This window comes from Hyalella azteca, unplaced genomic scaffold (assembly GCF_000764305.2).
Source record: "Hyalella azteca isolate HAZT.00-mixed unplaced genomic scaffold, Hazt_2.0.2 contig14233, whole genome shotgun sequence".
Taxonomy (NCBI): domain Eukaryota; kingdom Metazoa; phylum Arthropoda; class Malacostraca; order Amphipoda; family Hyalellidae; genus Hyalella; species Hyalella azteca.
In genome coordinates this window covers 51,597-73,269 of record NW_025944124.1, presented here as the reverse complement: position 1 = coordinate 73,269, position 21,673 = coordinate 51,597, and the positions used below count along the sequence as shown (strand labels likewise).

Genomic DNA, 21,673 nt, shown 5'->3' with positions numbered 1-21,673 from the left:
CAGCGGTGGGGCGCTCAGGAACAATCCCCCTAGGAGCGCGAAATCCCATAGGACTTCTGACGAGCCCAGACAAGCGTCAGAAGTCCCACACGAGGGGCCATGCCATGTGACCAAGCCTATGGCCAGTCATGTGACCAAGCTAACTCTGTGACACGCGAATAGAATTGTAAACCCAGACCAAAGATCACAATGAGATTACGCGAAGTTTACGGCACAGGCGTCAGCCACCGGTGCTTTAAAAATTACGTAAATCGACCACCTGCGCAGTGAGACAGGCGTTCTCCTCTCATACAGCCACCTGGAGCTGACATCAGTTTCTCACTTTCTCACCAGCGCCATACAGTCATTCTATATTTCTTCATTTCGTGTCGTCTTTGTCTCCTGGTAGAAGGATTCGACTTATTAAAGCTTCCCTCGTGTCAAGATTCGGCAATCTTGCGGTGCCCCTACAGACGAACGACATCATGATCGCCGGCTCCTACGGGGAGGCGCAGTATCACTCCGCATGGAAATCTTTTCTCGCGTTGCAGCGACTGCAGGTAACCTAAAAGTCCTGGCCACTTCATCGTCTCCCTACGCCTCCCTTTCTGAATGCTCCTGATGAGGCCTTGCATCCCCAGCCTTTATCGCGCGGCTCTGCCTTACGATCATGCAGTTACTTAGTGTCCTATACTTTCAAGGTTGAACGCTAACTAATTGTCTTGCCCTGAGTGCAGGGATCCATCATCCTTCTGCCTGCTCCTCTGTCCCCACTAACTTAAGCGTCTCTTCACTGTAAGGCAGTCATGTGAAGGCTGCGGTCTTCCTAGCCACTTTCTTTACCCAACTTCCCTCTTCCCTATCCAGTGGCCCTCCATCGCCCACCAAAGGAGACGTACGCATGAGACGTCAAAGCCAAATATCACAAAAAACAATAACTCAGTACTCACTGCAGTGAGTGACGGAGAGCGCATTTTCTCGTCAACGAAAACGTGGTCACGGACGGACAGACAGACGGACGGACGGACACGGCGAGCACAATAGTGCATTTTTTCCATAAATTAGAAATGCGATAAAAACAACGCGAGTCACAAAAATAGCTGGCGCCCGAGGGCTTACTAGTCTCCACCTGATGCTACTAGGGACAAAAGAAGCGTTAACTAGCCGAGGCACAGAGCAAGCCTCATAGCATCTCGAGTCTCGAGCAGGGTCTTCATTTATTTCAAGTGTGCGGTACAACATTCCGACTTATCTGATTCTTAGACTAAATAAAGTTAGCGCGAAGGTAGTGACGGAGCAGCCGATTAATAGCATAGTTCAATTTAGCTTAGCTCAAAATATCAAAGCCTAATCAACAAGCAGAAATCACAGGGAAGTTCAAATTACATATCAGATGCATATCATTAACTTATTAAGAGTCTATTGAGACATCGTGACTGAGACCAAGTTGACACGCTTGCAGATGTTGAATAAAATTGTTGATGTTGTTTAGTGGGTGAAAGCGCTTCAACATAGGCCAAATAAACAATAGAACACCAATGTTGCTTTACGAGAATAGCATAAAAAGCTTGGCAATTTAAGGGCATCATGTGTTGTGCTGTCACCCCAAGCCACAAAGGTGCCACCTCCGCAGAGTAGGTTTTGCCTCCCACCAGACCTCTAGCGTTGGAATAACGTTCGTCTGCATACAGGGCTGAGTGCCGCCACTCCCTGAGTTGGTACAGCCTAAATCTACAACGCAACAGAAATGTTGTTCATTACAAGAGAAATCTCCAGCAGAGTTGGTGTAGCCTCCCACCAGGCATCTAGCGTTGGAATAACGTTCATTTGTATAGAGAGTTGGATGCCGCCACCCCTAGAGTTGGTACAGCCTAAATCTACTAGTCAACAGAAATGTTGTTTGTTACCCGAGCAACCTCCCGCAGATTGGTGCAGATTCCCATCAGGCATCTAGCGTTGGAATAACGTTCATTTGCATAGAGGGTTGGATGCCACCACCTTCAGAGTTGGTACAGACAAAATCTACAACCCAATAGAAATGTTGTTCATTACAAGAGAAATCTCCCGCAGAGTTGGCATAGCCTCCCACCTGGCATCTAAGGTTGAAATAAATGTTTATTTGCATAGAGGGCTGGGTGCCCCTACCTTCAGAGTTGGTACATTCTGTCTTTGAATTTTGACTTTTAAAGTGATTTTATTCATGTTTAGTTAGTCGAACTGACGATGGAGCTGGACTCCAAAACGTTTTCAATATCGATATGGTGAATTTTCTTGGCGTTTTCTTTGCCGTAAATTCCTTGTACAGCCTAAATCTACAACACAAAAGAAATGTTCGTTACCTGAAGAAGTCGGGGTATGGGATGCGGAAGCGGTCGTCGGTGTAGCCTTCGTCGACTTCGAATCTCTCTTTTGCCCAGCAGCCGGCCAACTCCCCCTCATAGAACTGCCCATACATTGTCATCATTTATTGTTCTGCTGCTAGAATATTGTTCAAGAGTGTTTCTTTTTAGCGCATTTTCTCATTTATGGAAAAAAATGCACTATTGTGCTCGTCATGTCCGTCTGTCTGTCCGTGACTTCATGTTTTCGTAAATTTTGAGAAAATGCGCTCTCTGTCACTCACTGCAGTGAGTACTGAGTTATATTTTTTATGTTTGAGGCTAAATAGAAGAATTTTTACCCCTCAATCCATAAGAGAAAGATTGGTTCATGTTTCTCTTTGAAGAATTTTTACCCCTCAATCCATAATAGAAAGATTGGTTCATGTTTCTCTTCTAGCTGAAATAAATGATGAATATGATCACCAGTACAGGAATATTTTTTGCACATGCAACGTCATCATGTTTTTAGGGCCATTAATTTGATGCATATTAGGGGTTAACCAACATATATGTGGTTATTGATTACGCTAAATAACAAATTCTACTGAAATGATACAATACCATGATAATCTATAGTAGACAGGCATTGTAGTGCCCACTAATAATGCTCACAGAATAATATAACTCAGTACTCACTGCAGTGAGTGACAGAGAGCGCATTTTCTCGTCGACGAAAACGTGAAGTCACGGACAGACGGACGGACAGACGGACGGACAGACAGACGGACATGGCGAGCACAATAGTGCATTTTTTCCATAAATGAGAAAATGCGCAAAAAAAGGATTAATTAGCCGGCAATAAAAAAATATATATTAAAAGCAGACAAAAAATACATTAAAAAATAGGAAAGAAAAAACATAAGCTAGCTGTACCAATCAATTACACTCAGAAAAATGAATGTCGCATTGACCAAATAGTGACATTTTCTGCATGCAGCTCTGATATATCGTATTTAAAAGCCAAACTGGATCAGGATAACCCACACAGGAAAAAATAAAAAGTACATCATTTGTGTGCACATGGCAATAAATGCTAGTATTGGGACGAAGTCTCAATCATTTCTGTATAGATACCGTATTATCAGTGTGTGAACGATGAACTTCGTTCACTATTAGCCGTGTTCATTTTTATCTTGTGGGCATACCAACAGCCACATCTAGCGTAGCCGCCTTGGTAACATTGATGTCCGGACCTTACTTGGGCGGTAGCGACGTAGTGCAAGGTCAGGTCTGAGCGGCTGTGAGTCAGGTAGTCAGTAAGGGCAGGTCTGAGCGGCTGTGAGTCAGGTAGTCAGTAAGGTCAGGTCTGAGCGGCTGTGAGTCAGGTAGTCAGTCGTGTCCCGCCAGCTCTAAAGTGAGGTTCATACCTGAACTCGCCTCGCTCCGTTGCTCCACTAGCGATCTTGTGCCCTAGCGCTAGTTCTTGTGGCTGTGCTATAAACGCTTCATCAAACGGTTTAATGATTCTCGTGCTGGTTGTACTATTTTATTCAACGTGTTGATTTTAAGTTTTCTTTACTGGAATAAAAGGCAAGTTTTACTTGTGTAACCGAAGTTTTAATGAAAGAAATCCCAGTGCAGTTGAACTTTTTACAAGATAGTTACCGGCATTTGGCCGTAAGGGCTCTGATCGTTCTGACAAGTTTAATAGTTGCGGCAGGCGTCCGGTGACAAGTGTATATAGATAGATACCGTATGTACATATAGTGATATACCGCATATGGATACCGTATGTCTGTATTGATATACCGTATGTAGGTACATATAAGGTATATAGATGCCGTATTTATGTATAGAAATACCGTATAATCAGGTCACATCAGACTAACCTGCATGAGGATACTCTGCGCCTTGTCCTTGTCAGACTAACCTGCATGAGGATACTCTGCGCCTTGTCCTTGTCAGGCTAACCTGCATGAGGATACTCTGCGCCTTGTCCTTGTCAGGATGGTTGACAAACTCGGGCAGTTTGTAGCCGTGCAGCGCCACTACGCCTCCTGCACACATAACTTCATATCTCACCAGTGGCATATTTAATGGGATGTTTGATGTTTAAACGTGTTTAAACAAATACTTAATTTGATGATCGGATCAGTGGTATATTTAATGGGATGTTTAAACGTGTTTAAACGAATACTTAATTTGATGATTGGATCAGTGGTATATTTAATGGGATGTTTAAAGGTGTTTAAATGAATACTTAATTTGATGATCGGATCAGTGGTATATTTAATGGGATGTTTAATGTTTAAATGAATACTTAATTGATGATCGGATCAGTGGTATATGTAATGGGATGTTTAATGTTTAATCAAATACTTAATTGATTATCAAATCAGTGGCATATTTAATGGGATGGCGGCAATACCAAAGTGAAGAAGATATAGAATTCCAACAGATGAATTGCATACAAATAGTAGGTAACATAATGCCCACGAGATCTAAGATCAATAATGATGTCTGCTTCCTCTGTTGAAATGCCAAGTTAATATAACTAAAGTCTGAGGGATTTATCAGCCTCACCAGCCACCAAGACCTGATCAGCCTCACCAGGCACCAAGACCTGATCAGCCTCACCAGGCACCAAGACCTGATCAGCCTCACCAGGCACCAAGACTTAATTTGATGATTGGATCAGGGGCACATTTAATGGGATGTTTAATGTTTAAACGATTACAATTTCATGATTGGATCAGTGGTATATTTAATGAGATGTTTACTATTTAAACGATTACCTAATTTGATGATTGGATCAGTGGCATATTTAATGGGATGGCAGCAATACCGGAGTGAAGAAGATATAGAACTGCAACAGACCAAGGATCAACCAAGATATAGGTTTTTTTATAAGCAAATGTGATTAATTTTTTTATAAAGAACCTCCATGAGAATCAACATATCAACAGCCATGCCAACAATGAATTGCATATATACAGATCAACAATGATGTCTGCTTCCTCTGTTGAAAATATAAAAAGTTAATACCGTATATAAAATACCTATATATAATATATATAAAAGTTAATATAACTAAAGACTGAGGGATTTATCAGCCTCACCAGGCACAAGACATTCTCAGCCTCACCAGGCACCAGGACCCGATCAGCCTCACCAGGCACCAAGACCCAATCAGCCTCACCAGGCACCAAGACCTATCAGCCTCATCAGCCTCACCAGGCACCAAGACCCAATCAGCCTCATCAGCCTCACCAGGCACCAAGACCCGATCAGCCTCACCAGGCACCAAGACCCGATCAGCCTCACCAGGCACCAAGACCCGATCAGCCTCAGCAAAGAAGGCAGGAAGGTTGAACCAGTGGCAGGCCTGGCAGGAGTTCACGAGCTGCACCGAGCCTGCCTCAACTGGCAATTTCTCAGCCTCACAAACTCTGCAAGAAATAAATTTATGAGTTGGATTGTATACTAAATAGCCCAACACTGCAGAGATGTAAAAAAGCTAAAAATTTTACTAAATAGCCCAACACTGCAGAGATGTAAAAAAGTTAAAAAATTCTGAAGAAGTAAATTAAAAAAATTCTTCTGAAGTAAAAAAACCTTGGAGCAAGAAAAAAATTTACCAAGGGCACATCAGAGCTGCTGGAGTCACCCAGGGCATTTGATTAAGGTTTTAGTTATTTTGTAAGCTCAAAGTTATACTTCAAAGGTTAAATCAAATATTATAAATAATACTATACATTTGATTATATAAATCACAATGCAACAATATTATTTTCAATAAACAACACTTCCTAATACCATAAATTCATATTTTCATTATTTTTCATATTCATAACACTTCATAATACCATATTATATTGAACATTATCCAATTTTAATCTCTAGCGGATAACAAATTCTAGCTTATATAGAACAAAGAAAGCACAAACATGAAATCCAGGAAAGCAAACCAAGCTGTGGTGTAAATTGATAAATTTTACTGTCCAAGATCAGACTGATATTTAAACTGAAATAAATGGCATAGCAACGCACTGATAAGTAACATTGCTGGGCTTCTGCGCATCTTGAGCTATTTGAATCTGAGCAGGCGACACATCAACGCCCACAACTCTTTTGAAGTGCGGGGCCAGACAATGGGTGCTCTGACCGGACCCACAGCCAACGTCAATACAGCAGTCATGCTTCTCACTTGGCAGCTGGAAGAAAAAAAGATTTTAGGACATAAAGTTCATGTAGATAAATATAATAAAGCTTTAATCCAAAGCAGTGCGGGGCCAGACAATGGGTGCTCTGACCAGACCCACAGCCAACGTCAATGCAGCAGTCATGCTTCTCACTTGGCAGCTGGAAGAAAAAAAGATTTCAAGACACAAAGTTCATGTAGATAATAAAGCTTTAATGCAAAGCATCTAGGTTTTGATGCTTGCACTGTTTTAGGTAAGGAAAATCTCTCCAGAACTAAACAATAGTTTCTCTTCTATGAGAAAAGTTTCATTGAAAAATTAAAGATGATTTTGAAACCACATTTGAAAATGTAAGCATAATGCAATCATACTGACAAACAAAGCATGATAAATAAATGTACCATCAAATGGGGTAATATGGGACAAATTTAAGCTTCTTTCATTAATAACTTCTTACCATGAAACATTTCATAGGAGTTTGGGCTCATTGCAAAGGCCTTTGCTGGGGCTATCGCATAGCATCTCTGAAAAAATTCCATATATACCTATGCTATTTGTAAGGTGCCAGACGCTAAGGAACAGTGTCCCAAATTACCACTGGGAACAGGGTAATTCAGGATGCTTGAAATAAAATTTAATTTTAAAATGTTTGAAGCATGCAGATTGTACTCATCCATTACTAACAGTACTCTGAATTCCTCCTCTTCCTTTGTAGATGATGTAGATGTAGAATAAATGACATTTTCTGTGATTTGTACTTGCTTTTCCTGTATTGATATATTGCCATGTATATATATTACCATATTATTGATGTGATATTACCGTATCCATGGACATGTTATTGAGCATTTACAACAACCTTGTCCACTGCAAGCTTCATATCAGCAGCTGTATAACATTTCTTCTGTACCTGAAAGCTTACAGGACTGGGCTTATAATATAACAATTTTTTAATTGGTTCAATTGAATTCACTATAACAAAATAAGATCATAAAAACATACCTGAAACAGAAAGGAATATTTTAGTGACAACCATCATATTTTTTTTAGAGAAATAAATGATAGTTTAGGTTCATTACTTTTCATTCTATGTTGCCCAATGCACAATTCTAGCTATGATATTCTATGCACAATTTTGTGGTAGCTGATGGTGCATTAATTTCTCATTAGGTGAATTTTTTGCTGATGAAGGTAAAATCAAAATTCTTTGTTGTTAATAAATTTTTTGGTTAACTGGAGCCTTCGCTATCCAAGGTTCTAATGTAAATGCATTTTAGGGGGTCCTGTACTTATGCATTTTAAGGGGTCCTACGTACAGGACCCCTTTAGGGGGGTGTCCCTTATTATCCCATCATGCGGAAATGGCTGGCCATGCGACAATATTTCTTCTTGCTTCAAGTCACTGACATGTGGAACAGCCTCCCTGATAGCATTGTTGACGCTCCGAGTATGAATGCCTTCAAGAACAGACTAGATGAAGCTATGCAGGAGCATATGTTCAGTCTTCAAATGCCTAGCATCTTACGTACCAGGCTAAAGTCCAGCAGCTATCTCAATCAATCGTCAGTTATGGAATGATCGGGTTACAAAGGCCGGATCCATTGTGAATCAAGTCACGAAAAATTCAAGAATCGGCAACAGGCCATGGGCCTATTTCTTCAGTACCGACACTTTTATTCTATTTTGTTTTGCATTGAGGTACTAAAATTTTGTCAATGAAGTTTTAAAGCTGACACATGTCTGCAACTTTTCTTCAAGCCAAATTTTTTGATATGGCAAATATTTTTCTAATGCAGACCTTAGCACAAGTACTTTTTCAAAATATCACTTTTCAACATTTTTTTTCAGGGATTTTTTAGAACCAGTAAATGTATGATTTCTTAACTTCCATTCTGCTACATAGATAGGAAAAATGTTGAAGTTTACACCACTATTTTTAGTTTTGCAATATTTCAATTAATTTTGCTGCTATAACATTTTATGCCATGGTGGAGGACTGTCCTAATTTACCCCACCTGTCCCTTATTACCCTATTTGACAAATTTGTTATAACTAGAATAGATTTTAATAATTTATTAAAAGATTTCAAGCAAATTTGTTGATTATATAAATGATTAATCATTGATATATTCATTTTGTATATAAAAATTTGCAAAGTATTTCCTTACCTTAATCCTAAGTAGATTAATAATAGACAAAATGAGAGCTGAAGAAGGCACAGGCCGGAATTTTGCATAATCCAGTGCACGTTTTGCACTTACAAAATATTGCGAGGTCATGACTCATGACTAAAAAATTAAACCTATTCTTAACAAGCTGCAAAAAAGGAGTTATTTAAAAAATACTAAAAGCTAGTAGTTTGGAGTAGACAAATTTGACATAATTATATGTGGCAACACACATAATTATTTGTACCCATATGGCAAGATACAAATTACACATAACTATACATGGCAACACACATAACTATATATGGCAACACACATAATTATATATGGTAACATACAAATTAGACAAAACTATACATACATGCCAACACAGTTATTCATGACAACACACAAATTAGACATAACTATACATGGCAACACACATGACTATACATGGCAATACACATAATTAATTATATATGGCAACACACAAATTTGACACAATTATGTGTGGCACCACACAAATTTGACATAATTAAACATGGTAACACACAAATTTGACACTGTAATTATACATGGCAACACATAAATTTGACACAATTAAACATGGTAACACACAAATTTGACACTGTAATTATACATGGCAACACATAAATTTGACACAGTTATACATGCCAACACATAAATTTGACATAATTATACATGGCAACACACAAATCAGACAATTATACATGGCAACACACAAAAACTTAGCTGTTGGCATGACAATTAAAAATCAAGCAGATAAACAGAAAATTCTGACAATGTTCAGAGCATAAATTTAAAAAATAGCTCCATTGGCAATTAGGTAAACATTGGTTTTAATTTAGGAAAATTATTCAGAACATGAAGTTACTTATCTTCCAAACGATGCAAGTACTTTTCCATAGAATCGTCATTAAGTAGAAGTACAAGACTGCAATGAGCTATTTAAATGGTAAACTTTTGTGTTACTTTCTGGACATTATTTCAAGCAAATAAAAAACTATAATTTTCATTTTTTTCCTATTACCTTCAAATCCATTAATTTTTACCTAAATTTTTCTACATTTTCGTCCTCAAAGTTAAAGGTCATATTTAATTTTCCTCTAAATATCTCATTAGCTACTATCTTACAGAACTCATTTTGTTTTATAAGGATGTGCCAAATATTTTCTTACCTTAGTATTCAGGAAATTAATAATAGATGAAATAAGAGCTGGACAGGGCGTAGGTCGGAATTTAGCATAATCCAGTGCATGTTTTGCACCTTCAAAATAACGTGATGTCATAATTGGGAAAGAAAGCTATTCTTGGTCTTGATAACTGCACAAAAAGAGAGAAGCAGACAATAAAAAATTCTAAAACTAATAACTTTTACTTAGCTTTCAGTAAGAGACAAAATCCTACCACCAAACGGAATACCTAATAAGGGACGGTTTTGAGCGTCTTTCATTAATAACTTCTTACCATGAAACATTTAATAAACAAGTTTGGGCTCATTTCAAAGGCCTTTGCAAGGGCTATTGCATAGCATCTCCAAAAAATTCCATGTGCTATTTGCAAGGTGCCAGACACAAAATAAAAGCATCCCTAATTACCCCTGGCCCTGGGAGGCTGGGAACGGGGTAAACCGGGACACTTGGAATAAAACTCAATTTTAAAACGTTTGAAGCATGCACAGTGTGCTCATCCATTACTAACAGTACTGGAAGCAGGCTAGAATTCTAAGAATTCTAAGGAAGTTCACTGATAAAAAGCTGATACCGTTACAGCTGATTTCCTGAGATACAGTGCTCTGCCCGGTGACTGAATATGAATGAAAAGGAGGATCAAAAGTGGACAAACTGTTTCAATTGTATAGTACCTCAGATTTGTAATAGAATTGTTTGGATGTCTCTTGTTTGATTGATATATTTTTTTATTTTCTTATTTAATGGATTTTTTTTTTAATGTCCAGAATCTTTGTTTGCAATGATCAAGTTTAAGTTAAGTATGTATTGTATTAAGTTACATATACCATATTTGGGGGCGCCACTAATTAATGATATTTTTATGATTTATTCATCATTTTCAAGCTCACTTATATTGTGGTTTCAAAACCATGAAGCTGGAATATATTCTGCCCTTTGATAAATTTATTATTTTATACCATTCATATCTAAAATTATCTATCAGCCTATCAGGCATACCAGTTTCTCCCACAGCACCAACTTGCAGTCAAAATTTCAATCAAATATTTTATTTTAGTTAGAAATGAAATAAATATGTACCAGTGTAACCTAAAGGCTACAACTCTATAAGTTGAAGTAGCCTAGGCTTAGTAGGCTACAACGCCCTACAAGGCTACACCAGCGGGCCATAGTGACAAACCAGAGATTTTTTAGAATCAGTTCATTTTTAATTTCCTCATTTATGTACCCAAGATTTAAACCTATTTCTTATTTATGATAATGCTGGATTGCTGGGATGTGGTATCCAGGAATCAGGATACTTTACTCAGTTACTGGTCTACTTATAGGACAGTTTTTTTAGGACTCAAAAATAAACTTGAGGGAGTGTCTAGAAAACTCTCTGCATTGCCACTAGCCACTAGGTACCTATGCTTTTTTTTTAGCTAGGCTACTTTTATTCCACTTAAATTCATTATTATATGGAATTTTTTTGCTCCAGATTTTTTTCTCCTTTCAGATCATATATTTAATTTTCATTACGATCAAAGAAATTTTTTTTTGTGCACATACCTACTCTAGTCTGGGGCCGGGGAGAAACAGAAAGCCAGTCGAATTTATAAAGAATTAGCTAACTTGACGGATTATTCTTGGTAATTAGTATAAGCATATTCTTCGAAAACAATTTCACCGTTTTTTAGAGAGCTAAATTCTGCTCAAATGACACAGGACGTTCGCCGTGAACGAAACTGTCTCCATTCTTCAACCGCGTTGGCCGCCGGCGGTGCTGGGTGCGCAGCCGTAGACCAGCAAATTACGGTTTAATTACCTCTTAAATCAGCTCTGGGGCCAAAATCAACCATCTAAATGCTATAGATATTGTCATCCAGGCACCTAAGCAACCTGGCATGCATCCCCCGACGCTGACAGCCGGCGACTGATTAATATCAGTAATTTGTGGACGGAATTTTTTCAGATTTTTACACTAATAACTTTTTTATTAATACGGAAAACCTAACTTCATTTTCAACTCAAACACCCATAAATCTGTCAATAATGAACAGATTTTATTCAAATTTTGAATATAAGTAGATAATATCAGTAATTTGTGGACAGAATTATTTCAGATTTTTACATAAATTACTTTTTTCTAATGCCACAAAATACTGAGATTTGACCTGACTAGGACCTAACCTGCGAGGTGAACGTGAAGTTAGGTTTTCCGTATTAATAAAAAAGTAATTCATGTAAAAATTTGAAAAAATTCCGTCAACAAATTACTGATATTATCTACTTATATTTAAAATTTGAATAAAATCTGTTCATTATTGACGAATCTCATGTGGCTCAATACAGGTTTTTGCGAATTGAAATGAGACATTTATGAGTATATGGTCTTAAATGTGTGCTAATTTGAAACAGAGCACAAGGAAATAATAAAGTATTGCCTGTGCAACATCTATACTTACTCCAAACAGCTGAAAGACACACCCGGTCGGTAATGAGTATGATAATAATAACAGCATAAAGCACATTGGTGGCTACAGAAATTTTTTATATGCATATCAGTCATGCATGCTTATATACAGAATACAGCTGATACTTGCCTGACACAGACACATCACAGAGCAGATCTAAGATACTTGACTAACACACTACACGCAACAGAGCAGATCTATAATACTTGACTAACACGTATACGTAACAGAGCAGATCTAAGATACTTGACTGACATATACATGAAACAGAGCAGATCTATAATACTTGACTGACACAGAAACGCAACAGAGCAGATCTAAGATACTTGACTGACACATACACGCAACAGAGCAGATCTAAGATACTTGACTGACACTTACACGCAACAGAGCAGATCTAAGATACTTGACTGACACATCCACGCAACAGAGCAGATCTATAATACTTCACTAACACACACACACGTAACAGATCTATGATACATGACTGACACATACACGCAACAGAGCAGATCTAAGATACTTGACTGACACTTACACGTAACAGAGCAGATCTAAGATACTTGACTGACACATCCACGCAACAGAGCAGATCTAAGATACTTGACTAACACATACACGCAACAGAGCAGATCTAAGATACTTGACTGACACATACACGTAACAGATCTAAGATACTTGACTGACATACACACGTAACAGATCTAAGATACTTGACTGAAATAAACTCATATCTTCGTTCCCTCACGCGTTGAAGTAATGACTTAAGTTTTGAAGGCAAATGATCCTTGCCAAGTTAGTGAATCAAAACTTGCAGCGTCCGAGCCTCTTATTGCAGAGAAGGACTCGGGACTTCCGCCTCATCAGGACCAGGTTACAATTAAAGGAACATTCTTATTTACTGCTGAAGTTTGGTTACGGTTTCAGTATTGATTGAATGGGGGATTTGACTGGTATTGATTGAATGGGGGAATTCTCATGTTAGAAGAGTGGCTGAAGACTGACAGAGCGTCTTTAATAAGGCAACGTGGCTGAATTTTTTCGTTGAATAAAGTTTACATGAAAGAAAAGGATATATGATAAATAGAGCTCTGATAATTTCAAATTTTCAATTCCAGTGCACAGCGGCGCCACGGAGCAGATGATTTCTAATTATTTAACTTGATTTGATTTTTATTTATTGAATTTAGTTTTTAATGCACGCTTGTGCATTTTATTTTACAAATTAGTTGTAATCCGGAACTTATTTTTTTATAAGTAGAGGGTAAAATATGTGCTCATTTCTTCGCTTTGCAATTCCTGATACGCCCTTGCACCGGGCCAAACTGGGTCTGGATGACCCACACAATTGTATAAAGTGCATTCTTTTCCGGACAAAATTCCATTAATTTATTTGAATGTATGGATTACGTAAGAGTCTTTGTGCTAGCATCCAGAAAAGTTTTATTATTTATTTAATTTCTAAACTAAAACTCTCTGAAGTGCGCTTCTTCGAAAATGTTTCATCTCTCCCAGGCTTCACTTGTCCATGTAAGACACTATGTTCCACTGTTTGGTGATTCACTATAAACTATATATTATTTATAAACTATGTATAAAACGTAATGATTAAAAATTACTATTGTTCATCTTATTTCAGATTTCCACTATAGCAACCTTTTCCATTCTTTAAGAAACCTGACATTATAACATTTGAGCCCAAACGAATGTCCGTAAATATCCCCGAAACATTCGACACCCCGACGAATGTCCGTAAATATCCTCGGGACATTCGACACCCCCCGACAAATGTCCGTAAATATCTCGGGATATTCGACACCCCCGACGAATGTCCGTAAATATCCTCTGGACATTCGACACCCCGACGAATGTCCGTAAATATCCTCGGGACATTCGACACCCCTGTAGCGGCGCTACAATTAAGCAATTGTAGCTGTAGCGGTAGCGGCGCTACAATTAAGCAATTGTAGCTGTAGCGGTAGCGCCCGCTACATTTAGAGCACGTAGCAGTAGCGGTAGCTGCCGCTACATTTCAAAGGCTACTTTACTGCCCAGCTCAGGTAATAGATCGATATTGGGACAAGGTCCCACTTATTTTTCTTAGATAATGGTCAGTTGAATTCGTGCTCTATCATAATAAATATTATAAACACAATCTTAACGAAAACCATTATAAAAATTTTGCAACGCGCTTAAATTTTTGCAGTTAATTATTGACAGTAATTAATGCAGAGTCAAGTCAGGACAGATTCACTGTAAAAAATAGATTATTTATTAACTGCGTTTTAAATTGAATGATAAAAAGTTAATATTGTTCATCATATATCAGGTTTCCACGACAGCAAAAAAATCTCTCTTTAAAATTTAATATAGTAGTTTACCCATATATAAGACTTCAATTAGATTAATAAATGTACAATTTTGAATTTAATAGCATCAATTTTTCCCTGGACGACTAAATATTCATCGTAAAAATAAATAGTTTTATGAAAATATTTAGTAATCTTCCAGCACAGATATAATCCTCGTGCTGAACCAGCATCATATGACATCAACATTAATTTTTACTCTTGAATGCTGCATTTTTTTCACTTCAAAATGACGTCTGTTATTTCACTTCAAAATGAAGTCTATAACCAAATGAGTGGACGCTGGCCTTTTGACCAGCGCAGTTCAACTTCAAATTGCCTCTAAAAAAGTGTGTCGATTGGATGCATTTTTGCGATTGGAAGTCGGAATTTGCATTTGGGCTTCGGCCTGCAAATGTTTTTTCGAATCGAGAAGCAAAAATGTCGCTCGATGAATACCAATGAACGTTCGAGTGTCAACACTCAGGCTAGAATGAAACGCGGAGCTGTCGAAATTAGAACTGACATGACAACACCTGGTAAATAGTTAGTCGTTTTGCCAGTCATTCTAGTCGCTTGTTAGTCATTCTAATCGTAGTGTTAGTCTCATTAGTCGTTCTGTTAGTCATTCTAGTCGTTATGTTAGTCATTCTATTCATACTGTCAGTCATTCTAGTCGTTCTGATAACCATTCTAGTCGATCTGTTAGCCTCGTAAGTCGCTCTGCAAGTCATTCCAGCCGTTCTGTCAGTCATTCTAGTCGTTGTTAGTCCTTCTATTCGTTCTGTTATATCATTCTAGTTGTTCTGTTAGTCATTCAAGTTGTTCTGTCAGTCATTCTAGTCGTTCTGTTAGATCATTCTAGTCGTTCTGTTAGATCATTCTAGTCGTTCTGTCATTCGTTCTAGTCTTTCTGTTAGTCATTTTAGTCATTCTGTTAGTCTTTATAATGGTTCTGTTAGTCTCGTTAGTCGTTCTACAAGTCATTTTAGTCATCATGCTAGTCGTCATGCTAGTCTTTCTCTGGTCAAGCATTGCCCGTATTTTTCGTTGATAGCGACACGATGTACAAATAAACCCTTGAAAAAATAAATACATTCACCTGTACAGGTAAGTGTCGCACCTCTTCGATCCGTAGGCATTATATTTTGTTATTAACTTCAGAATATCAAAGAACGATGATTTAATGGGTATTCATGTTATACAGGGTGTTTCAGAATTAAGTAACCCTTTTAATTTGTTAATAAATAAAAAATTAAGAACGTTATGAAGTTGAAACTTGTTTTATTTAAAAGTTCAGGCTAGAATGAAAGGCAGAGCTGTCGAAATTAGAACTGACAAGACAACACCTGGTAAATAGTCGTTTTGTTAGTCATTCTAGTCGTTATGTTAGTCTTCTAGTCGTCCCGTTAGTCATTATAGTCGTTTTGTTAGTCATTCTGGTCGTTCTGTTAGTCATTCTGGTCGTTCTGTTAGTCATTCTAGTTGTTACGTTAGTCATGGAACTGACAAGACAACACCTCGTAAATAGTTAGTCGTTATGTTAGTCGTTCTAGTCGTTATGTTAGTCATTCTGGTCGTTCTGTTAGTCATTCTGGTCGTTCTGTTAGTCATTCTAGTTGTTACGTTAGTCATGGAACTGACAAGACAACACCTCGTAAATAGTTAGTCGTTATGTTAGTCGTTCTAGTCGTTATGTTAGTCATTCTGGTCGTTCTGTTAGTCATTCTGGTCGTTCTGTTAGTCATTCTAGTTGTTACGTTAGTCATGGAACTGACAAGACAACACCTGGTAAATAGTTAGTCGTTATATTAGTCGTTCTAGTCGTTATGTTAGTCATTCTATTCGTTCTGTTAGTCATACAAGTCGTTACGTTAGTTATGGAACTGACAAGACAACACTTGGTAAATAGTTAGTCGTTATGTTAGGTGTTCTAGTCGTTATGTTAGTCATTCTGGTCGTTGTGTTAGTCGTTCTAGTCGGTCTTTTAGTCATTCTAGTTGTTCTGTTAGTCATTCTAGTCGTACTGTTAGTCATTCTATTCGTTCTGTTAGTCATTTCAATCGATCTGTTAGTCATTCCAGTCGTTCTGTTAGTCATTCTAGCCCTTCCGTTAGCCATTCTAGTCTTTCTGAAAGTCATTTGAACCATTCTGTTAGCCATTCTAGTCGTTCTGTTTCTCATTCTGATCGTTCTGTTAGTCATTCTGTTAGGCATTCTAGTCGTTCTGTTAGTCTTTATAGTCGTTCAATCAGTCGTTCTAGTCATTCTGTTAGTATTTATAATTTATAATAGTTTTGCTAGTCTAGTCAATCATTCTTTCAGTCATTCTAGTCGTTTTGTTAGTCTTTATAATTGTTCTGTTTGCCTCGTTAGTCGTTCTGTTAGTCATTCTAGTCGTTTTTTCAGTCAATCTAGTCGTTCTGTTAGTCCTTATAGTCGTTCTGTTAGTCTCGTTAGTGGTTCTGTTAGTCTCGTTAGTCGTTCTGTTAATCATGCTAGTCGCCATGCTAGTCTCACTCTGGTTCATGGTGATAACACCACGATGTACAACTAAACCCATAAAAAATAACTGCATCCACATGCAATCGAACCATAATCGAACCATATGCGTTATATTTTGTTATTAACTACAGAATATCAATGAACGATAATGTAATAAGTATTCATGTTATATTTTATTATTAATCATTCAAGAATATGGCTTGCTGAGTCAGTGGAAATGTTTATTACCTCATCCAAGAACCGCGCGGTATGTGGGTGACTTAAATTAAATATTATTAAATATCAATATTATTTCTTAATATATTATGACATAAATTTTAGTCTGAAATAATGACCCTACTGACAAACGTGCGAATGAATATTTTATCTTGAGAAGTTTACCGCAAGAAAAATACTTGAAGAAAACGTCGTGAGAACATTCAACTTTTTTTTATACGTCAAAATTTGTCTTTTAGAGGCAGACGAGAAGTTAGCGTGTGACTGTCAGAGTCTCTGACAATAAACGTACGTAGGAGTCTCTGACAATAAACGTACGTAGGAGTCTCTGACAATAAACGTACGTAGGAGTCTCTGACAATAAACGTAAGTAAGAGTCTCTGACAATGAACTTACGTAGGAGTCTCTGGCAATGAACTTACGTAGGAGTCTCTGACAATATTTATATACGTAGGAGTCTCTGACATTTAACGTACGTAGGAGTCTCTGACAACAAACGTACGTAGGAGTCTCTGGCAATAAACGTACGTAGGAGTCTCTGGCAATGATCTTACGTAGGAGTCTCTGACAATATTTATACGTATACGTAGGAGTCTCTGACAATAAACGTACGTAGGAGTCTCTGACATTAAACGTACGTAGGAGTCTCTGACAATAAACGTGCGTAGGAGTCTCTGACAATAAACGTACGTAGGAGTCTCTGATGAATAATAAAGTGGAAGTCTCTGGCACAAAATGCAGCAGAGAAAGACTTGCTCAACTCCCTTTAATGACGAAGAAATTTGCACTCGACAGAGACACAGGAAAAGAACTTCTAAAAAAGACTACTGAAATAAACACCGTCTAAAGACACAGGAACTAAAGGCCTTGCAAAGACTGAGAAAATTTTGTGGCCTTTGATGGAAAGGTTGATTAATATCGAGCAAAGACTCATAAATTGGACTGCTAATAAAGACATAAAAATTCCCCAACCCTGGCAAAGACTATGAGTATAAAGAGTTAAATTACTCATCAATCCTTATCACTGTTCATAATTAAATATCGATCTACTCATCATTTCTCACAATTTATCTTCATTTCTCATCATTTCTCGTAATATATCTTCATTTCCCATCATTTATCATCATTCATCATCATTTCTCATCATTAATCATCATTTCTCATCATTCCCCAACATTTCTCATCATTTATCGTCATTTCTCATCATTTCTAATCATTTCTCATCATATCTCATCATTTCTCATCATTTCTAATCATTTCTCATCATTTCTCATCATATCTCACAATTTCTCATAATTTCTCATCATTTCTCATCATTGTTCATCATTCCTTTGTTGATATCGCGAGCAAACGCAGACGCGGTGCTGCATTTTGTGGCTTTATGATGAACAACATCACCATGGCAACGCAGCCATGATACCAGCTAACGTTATCAGCTGCAACATCACCATCAGCTGCAACATCTGTCGTAACATCAGCCATCAGCTGCACTGAATGGTGATGTTAAAGCCGACGTCTCGTTCGTACGGACGCCGCGTGAGGGAAAAATATTTGAGCACCTGATGCATCAGGTGCACTGAACAGGTGGCATCAGGTGCACTGAACAGGTGGCATCAGGTGCACTGAACAGGTGGCATCAGGTGCACTGAACAGGTGGCATCAGGTGCACTGGCACTGAACAGGTGGCATCAGGTGCCCTGGCACTGAACAGTTGGCATCAGGTGCCCTGGCACTGAACAGGTGGCATCAGGTGCCCTGGCACCGAACAGGGGGTATCAGGTGCCCTGGCACTGAACAGGTGGCATCAGGTGCCCTGGCACTGAACAGGTGGTATCAGGTGCCCTGGCACTGAACAGGTCAAAAGAAAAAAATTATTATTATATAAATTTTATTTATATGATTTATAATATTAATATATTATAATTTATAATATATATATATATATTTATATCATATAATTATATAAATTATTATATAATTAATAAGTATATAAATTTGGAAGTCTCTTGATAATAAAAAGCGTGCAAAACATTATATTGAAGGAACCATAGTTTATATAATCATCATTAACAGCTATCTTTTGATAATTATATAAAAGGGATTACCTGCACTGAACATTTTGTAATAATTAACGGAATCTTTAATCCCTTCGGTTGCCCTCACTATGGTCGTCGCACTCTTGACTTATTATACAAACTTTAAAATTCAACTAAAATACATTTTTTCGGATCTGTATTCATAATGTGTACTCATCAGTCATAAATTATTTCACGCTAACAAATAACATTATATATGCTTGTCCTGATATTAACATAAACTATTCAAGCTCTGGAATAACTCGGAGACATTTCCACTCTGAAATTACTCTCTACACCATTTACATCATTAAATATCATTTGTAATTCTCATTTTAACGTTTGTCCTTGGTTATTTAAAATCTTTACCTTTCACCATTCCCATCATGACATTACATATTCATATTCTCATTCATATTCTTATTTTAAAATTACTTTGCTCCATTCCAACACTGACATTTATTTTCATCATCCTAACCTTCACATTATTCTTCACCATCAAAATCCGGATATCATATCCCTCCCAATTTCCATATGGAAATCCACATCAGGTATTCCGAAATCCTCCAGCGACGAATATCTCAAGATAAAGATCCTCTAGAGCTTTTATCGAGCGACCTGCCCTGCATTAGAACTGAGACGGCCTGCCCTACAATAGAACTGAACATCGTACGGCCTGCCCTACATTAGAACTGAACATCGGACGACCTGCCCTGCATTAGAACTGAACATCGTACGGCCTGCCCTGCATTAGAACTGAACATCGTACGGCCTGCCCTATATTAGAACTGAGACGGCCTGCCCTGCATTAGAACTGAGACGGCCTACCCTACAATAGAACTGAGACGGCCTACCCTGCATTAGAACTGAACAACGAGCGACATGCTCTGCATTAGAACTGAACATCGAGCGGGCTGCCCTGCATTAGAACTGAACATCGAGCGGGCTGCCCTGCATTAGAACTGAGACGACCTGCCCTACATTAGAACTGAGACGGCCTACCCTGCATTTGAACTGAGACGACCTGCCCTACATTAGAACTGAACATCGGACGGCCTGCCCTGCATTAGAACTGAACATCGGACGGCCTGCCCTGCATTAGAACTGAACATCGAGCGGCCTGCCTTGCAGTAGAACTGTACATCGAGCGACCTGCCCTGCATTAGAACTGAGCATAGAGCGTATTTCGTAAATGAAGCAAAAAACTGATGGATAAATAATCTAAAAAAATTTGTGAACAATAAAGTGTTGCCTAACAAACATGTTCCATTATTATACATTGTACTAATCTGTTAATTATATTTTATTAATTGGGTTAATAGATTCATTGTACTAGTTGTATTAATTGTATTTTACTAATGGTGTTAATAGACACATTGTACTAGTCTATTAATTGTATTTCACTAATGGGGTTAATAGATACATTGTACTAGTCCATTTGTTGTATTTTACTAATGGGTTTTATATATACATTGTACTAATCTGTTAAATGTATTTTACTAATGGGGTCAATAGATACATTGTACTAGTCTATTAGTTGTATTTTACTAATGGGGTGAATAGATACATTGTACTAATCAATTAGTCGTATTTTACTAATTGGGTGAATAGATACATTGTACTAATCAATTAGTCGTATTTTACTAATTGGGTGAATAGATACATTGTACTAGTCTATTAGTTGTATTTTACTAATGGGGTGAATAGATACATTGTACTAATCAATTAGTCGTATTTTACTAATGGGGTGAATAGATACATTGTACTAATCAATTAGTCGTATTTTACTAAACTCTTTGCTTGGTTAACACGGCAAGATTTTCACCAAAACAAGGCAGGAAAGTTACATCCTATTTAATTCTATTTATGAAGTATATATTTAAATAATCGTGTTAAATATTTCGTGAAATGATCAACGATCCTGGAAAATGTTTCGATCGTTTTTTGTTAATATTTTAATTACAACGACAATATTTGCTAATATTTATTTACATTAACGAAAGCAGAAATAGGAGCAAGTATGGGGAGAATTCGATTCTGTGCTCGACGATTCGGAGCAAAAAATGACATCATTTACTGCCTCAGTTAACTGAGTGCCTGCCTTAGCGTGACGGTAAACTGCTAGAACTGCAGCTGCTGGCACTGCAGCTGCTGGAACTGCAGCTGCTGGCACTGCAACTGCTGGCACTGCAGCTGCTGTCACTGCAGCTGCT

General features: G+C 37.7%; 1 protein-coding gene across 1 annotated transcript; it reads right to left on the bottom strand.

Moving 5' to 3' along the window:
• Positions 1-2,318: 2,318 nt before the first annotated feature.
• LOC108666396 (putative methyltransferase DDB_G0268948) lies at positions 2,319-11,738 on the bottom strand (the record flags this gene model as incomplete). Its single annotated transcript, XM_018153267.2, is given in 7 exon segments — positions 2,319-2,422; positions 4,272-4,357; positions 5,625-5,749; positions 6,351-6,514; positions 6,579-6,662; positions 9,849-9,993; positions 11,668-11,738. Coding segments are annotated over 6 exon segments (674 nt in total), but the record flags the coding sequence as incomplete, so codon positions are not given.
• Positions 11,739-21,673: the final 9,935 nt, after the last annotated feature.